General features: G+C 36.3%; 1 protein-coding gene across 5 annotated transcripts in view; it reads right to left on the reverse strand.

Annotated features, from left to right (window-relative positions):
- Positions 1–6,000, reverse strand: part of LOC113649528 (lisH domain-containing protein ARMC9) — a 38,917-nt gene that overhangs the window by 31,303 nt on the left and 1,614 nt on the right. For all 5 annotated transcript variants that reach the window (XM_027157380.2, XM_047809913.1, XM_027157358.2 and 2 more), the window contains 8 exons: positions 5,898–6,000; positions 4,983–5,108; positions 4,502–4,672; positions 3,356–3,511; positions 2,622–2,714; positions 1,259–1,283; positions 626–771; positions 204–302 (listed from right to left, as the gene is read on the reverse strand). The exon at positions 5,898–6,000 is cut by the window's right edge. In XM_027157380.2, the coding sequence (XP_027013181.2) occupies positions 204–302; positions 626–771; positions 1,259–1,283; positions 2,622–2,714; positions 3,356–3,511; positions 4,502–4,672; positions 4,983–5,108; positions 5,898–5,966 (885 nt within the window). In that variant the 5' untranslated portion in view covers positions 5,967–6,000. The remainder of the gene's footprint in view (positions 1–203; positions 303–625; positions 772–1,258; positions 1,284–2,621; positions 2,715–3,355; positions 3,512–4,501; positions 4,673–4,982; positions 5,109–5,897) is intronic.

A 6,000-nucleotide genomic window follows, 5' to 3' on the forward strand; every position in this document is an offset into this window, starting at 1 on the left:
AAATACGTAAGCATGAGTTATTAGAGTTGTTGTAAGTAACTGTATGCTGAATATGCAGCATAATGAATAATAATGAATGAAGCTAAACTTTCAGTAAATGGGGCATGAAATGACAAAAATAATGGAGTTAAAGAGTGTAATTTTTCTAGTGTTTTTGTTTTCAGTTAGCCATGTGTGTGTGTGTGTGTGTGTGTGAGACTCACTGTTCCAGGTCGTGTAAAATCGATGCTCTGAGCAACACTCTGGCTCATGTGTCCAGTGAAGAGGCGTACACACACACTCTGTAGATACTCTGGGGAAATCTATTAAAAATAAAAAAATAAAAAAATAAAACATGGCTGTGAGACTGTGTGTATGAAATTGTGCCTTTAAAAATCCAATAGAAAGTGATCAAATTGAACCCATTTTTACCTAAGCAGTAAGTTCCTATAAACAAATTTATAATACAGTTTAATGTTATAGAGTTTCCATTGATTTGCATATTCACTGGAATCAATAACAAATGTTGTGTGGCTTGAAAATGAATTAAAATGAATGAACGCTGGGATAGGAGCTTTTGTATTTGTTAGAAAATAAAATGTATAGAAACAAAAGATAATGTAAAGAACAAACAGATATTTCTTGCCATTTTCCCATTCACAGTAGCCTCGAGTGAGTCCACCAGTTCAGCAGTCACACTGATGAGGTTGTGATAATCAGCCTGGATCTTACTGAACTTCTTCATGTATGTTGAAACCTGTTTCTCTGCTTCAGCTAGCTGCTTCGTCAGTTCTTTATAGACATCCACAGAGACACGTACATACCCATACCCACACACGGCCATGCACACACACACACACACAACCACCCACAGACACACACCGACAGACACACACACCGACAGACACACACACACACACCGACAGACACACACACACACACCGACAGACACACACGCACACCGACAGACACACACGCACACCGACAGACACACACGCACACATACACCCACAGACACACAAACATTGCTTAGTACATAAGGAGTTACTCAGAGCTGGATAAATACACTTAGCTGTACACTAAGGCCACCTAGTGGTGTGTGTCAGTACAGCAGCAGAGTCCGCAATGTAAAAATATTGGTCTGTAAAATAATCACTATAAACGATATATATATAAGCCTGATTTTTATATCATTATCATATTTTATATATAATATATATTAAATGAAGCCCAATTATTTATTTATTTATTTATTAATAAACAGTAATTAAATGATTACCTCTGTTGCTTTTTGTGCTCTCTCTCTGTTGAGATCAAGCTAAGGAAACATCCACGTTTTACAAAAAAACTATTAATTCTCAATAGAACACAGAGTAAATTCTAGTTTCTGCAAGTATTGCACGTGAATAACATTTCTTCTGATTCTTAAAACTGATACACTGATCTATGCATTTCTAAATGTTTTGTTGACTGTATTGATCGTTAGAGTTTTATTAACACATCAACACTGGGGTGTCGATAAAAGAAATGCTTCGGCAAACTTCTGCTGGTGTGCATGTTCTGACTCATATCCATGTTTACCAACCAGAAGAGCCTTCTCAAAAGCCTATGAGTCTCAAAAAATATTTACACTTTAACATGTACCTACTGATCAGTTGTCTTGTAAATTTACATTGTGAATCATCTTTGAGAAAATGATCTTTCATGACGTATATTTGTATCGTTATAGTGTGAAATTACTGCTAGAGCTGAATTAGAACGACATACCATCATATTTTTATTACAATTTTCCGGCAGATCGTGAGCCATCGGTATAGTGTTGATAATTTTATGTTGCATGTCTGCCTCAAAAGTCCTTATGCATGTTACTACAGAAACAATAATGTATTAGATAAGGCACTTTAACATAAACCAGTGATATGCAGCTAATTTATATTTTTATTTATTTATTTTCTTTCACTCTCACATTCTTTCATTTACATTGAAATATTTGTCATTTTGACATTTCGATGTTATATGCTTGGTGGTAGGAGATTGTCAAGCAGCGGTTGCTTTAATATTGTTGTGTACGTTGTATTGAGAATCAGTTGATTGGTTGCTTTATGAGAGCCTGGCGAGTGTCTACAGGAGAATATCCAAATAAAGTTTGACCAACATGGCATGAGAGATCACATCAGCAGTCACGTGGCATTCCATTATGCCAATGGAATGCAAATCAACTTATATGACATTTGATCATTATAAACAAATGTATTATTTTATTGCTGCGAGTCTCATATAAAATTAGTGAGCACACTGTCGGCTTTCCGTCTTTCCCTGTGAGATGTTTTTACCTTTGTTCGGTTAACCTTACATGGAATTTTAGTAAATTTTAATTAATGCGTTGAAATTTTTTAAAAATGAGCTGTTTATGAACGAGTGCTTGAGGCATCTCAGAGAGCAGAAAGGGGTTTGATATCACTGTTTACTTTAAAGATATAAACACTGGTGTGAATATATTCCCCCTTGTAGGCTAGGTAAAAATGACAAACTACAAACTATTCAAGAACTGAGGGTCTACATTCACATGTGCAATTAGCCAACACTGTTGAACAAATTACATTTTCGGTCTCTGCTAAAAAGAGTTAATAAAGAAAGGATACGTGTAGCATGAGCAGCTTTGGTGTAGCTGATGCTTTCAAGGAGGAGACCAACACCGTTTCAAGCTTTTTTCTTAAATCTACAGTCCAGGAGTCCTGAAATCAAAGACCAACACACACACACACACACACACACACACACACACACACACACACACACACACACACACACACACACACACAAAGACTTTTAGAAATGCTAACTGCGTATGTATTGTTATATGTTGTATATGTTGCACTTCTGAAACTAAGATATTTACAATTTACCATCAATAAAATTTATCAAAATAATCAGAGGCCAAATGCTTACTGGATACAGAGTACACTACACATAACAATGTGTAAACTAGTATCCCACATCCTACATAGTGCACTCATACAGCATCTATAGGTGTAGGTGAAATGTAGAGAAACTAAAATAAAATCTAGATATCCAGCAGAGAGAGAGAGAGAGAGAGAGAGAGAGAGAGAGAGAGAGAGAGAGAGAGAGAGAGAGAGAGAGAGAGAGAGAGAGAGAGAGAGAGAGAGAGAGTTTTCACTCCCTACTACCCTACGGTAGTCATTTGAGATGGGACCAAGCAAGACAGGTCAGGATCACTGCGTTTTAGCTGTATATAAAACTTGAGATGTGATGTAGACTGAGTGTGTAAATATACAAGGGGGAGTACTGTATAAAGTGTGATGATCGAGGTTTAAGAGAGAAAGTGCTAATGTGCAGAAGTGTAGATGATGATGACCTGGAAAAGCTCCTTGAAGGACGGATGTGTTACAGGATTGGGAACAAAAGGCAGAGCGTAAAACGGCAGGAACTCAGTGGTTTGGCTCAGCACTGCTCCTCTCGTCTCCAAGAAGTGTTTAAAATGACCGATCCGCTCTTCGAATTCGGCTTTATCCTTCAAAGTAATGACAAGAATTTCAAGATTTCACATATTCAGAGTACCATCTGAGCTTCATGTGATATTTTATCATTATTGTAATTAAAAATGAGCTACGCTATGTGCATATATTGTTTCTATAGTAACCGCTCATTCACAGGGACTTGAAATGGTTAACATGTCACATGATGAGATTTTGCAAAATCATTTATGTGGTCCCACATAGGAGTCCAGGAGTCATCCCAGACATTTGCCCAAACCACCTCAACTGGCTCTGCAACTCAAGCAACTCTACTTTGAGCTCCTACAAATGTTAGAGCTCCTCACCCTACCTTTAAATCTGAGCCCATCCTACCCAGAGCTCATGACTACAGCTGAGGGCTGAGTAGTAAATTGAGCTTAAATTGAGATCTCTTACTTTCGGCTTAATGCTCTCTTCACCATGACACCTTTGTACAGTGCCCACATAACTGTAGAAGCTTCAGCAATCTGTCTGTTAATCTCTCACTGCATTCTACCTATACTTATTGACTAAGATCACAAATTACTTAAACTCCTCTGCTTGAGGCATTATCTCATTCTCAACCTGAACCACCCATCCTTTCCCATCTAAGAACCATGACCTCAGATTTGCAGGTACTGACCCCCATTCTGACTGAAACTGACTGAATGTGACTATAACTAAATAAACAAATTCTTTATTGTATAATATTTTAGGGATAAATGGCCAGTTCACACCACCCTGGTGAGGATTAAATTCCAAAAACGTCACGCTCCCTCGAGTGCTCCTTCTTTAAATATTATCATAAATACATGGTAGATATTTAGCAGTTTACTGACTTATCGTATCATATATCATATCATATCATGTAATGAAATGTCTCATTTTACCATCATGCTGTATTCAATAGTAAAGAAACTGATGTTAATAAAACCTTAATATGAAACCATGCCAATAAAATTATTATTATTATTATTATTATTATTATTATTATTATTATTGTGTACCTGCTTTCCTACAGAGGTCTTCAGTGGATAAATGGAAAAGTGAATGTGCAGGTAGAACTCCAGCTTCTGTACAGTGGGGTCATTGTCACGTACATGTGCAGGCAGGTTTTCTGTCCATAGCTCAAAGAAAACCTTCATCTTTCCATCATCAAACATGCAGAGCAGATCGTTCTGTAGAGGAATAAGCATAAGCTTTGAGCTTACACACACTCCCTCACCTGCTGTCTCACTGCTGTGCTTCCCTAAAACCTTGATTGTTAATGATTAGCAAAGATCTTATATGCCACTGATATATGTGAGGTTTTAAAACTTCCACACTTGTGTTTTGCAGTGCAGGCTGGGACACATTAGTGCTCAAATCTTTATCGCTACACGATCAATTTGTTCATAAACTGACTTGTTTTACTGTCCTATATGTATACACGATTCTTAACTCCATGCTTATACAATAGTCTGCAGAATCTGTAGGATTCACTCTGACCTGTATTGTTAATGCTTTGGAATTTTCAGATGAACTGCTGCAGATTTTTGGCACAGGTTTTCCTTTGCTCTTGCATTCCTTCTCAAAGATCTTCACTGTTTCCTCCAGCTCACAGAACTTCAGGTACTAGAGATTACAAATGCATTCATTAGATAAATATCTGAGACTTCCTGAACACATCCTTTTACACTGTGTAAAATAATACAGTTTAACAAACATATACACCAATTCAGAAAAACAATAGCATGTGAAAATTTGCTTGACCCTAACTCTTAACCCTCTATGTCCTCTTGCCTTCTCTATTTGCTAAACATTAGCTCACTAACTACTAGAAAACTAGCTCAGGTTAGCCACAGGTTGATGTGAATGAGTCAGATTTCCGTATCAGAGTCTTGATTTACATTCTTATATTTATTATGTTCCCATAAATATCATCCTCTGATTTAAATACTGCCCTCTAATTGGTTGGATCAATCCCAATGTTATGACATCACAAACAGAACTCTGACTACGAGTCTTTTTTTTTTTACTTCGTGTTTTCATGTTTAAAAACTTCAGTTTTTTTTTTTAAAAAACATGCATCGTTAGCAACCTTTACACACCCAAACAAACAAATTCATTAAAAAAAAAAAAAAAAAAAAAAAATAATTATATATATATATATATATATATATATATATATATATATAAAAATAAATAGATCGAATTCTAAATATTTAAATATCATTCTGTAGATTTCAGGGAAAATTTCAAGACCATATTATGTACATTAGTAATGTTTCTTTACAATTATATTCCACTCCCTAAAAGAAGGCAAAGCAGAAGTTAGCCTTATTTCTCAAACAGAGCATACTGCAACAGATCAAATAAATAATCCATCAGGTGATCTACCAACAGAGTACTGTATAAACCTACTTCTCTGATCATCAGTAGGAGATCATTCGCCAAGACATCCCCCATCTCTGTAGAGCTTCTGGAACTCATGTATCTGGAACTCGTGTTGTTAATCACCCTGATT

This window comes from Tachysurus fulvidraco, chromosome 2 (assembly GCF_022655615.1).
Source record: "Tachysurus fulvidraco isolate hzauxx_2018 chromosome 2, HZAU_PFXX_2.0, whole genome shotgun sequence".
NCBI lineage: Eukaryota > Metazoa > Chordata > Actinopteri > Siluriformes > Bagridae > Tachysurus > Tachysurus fulvidraco.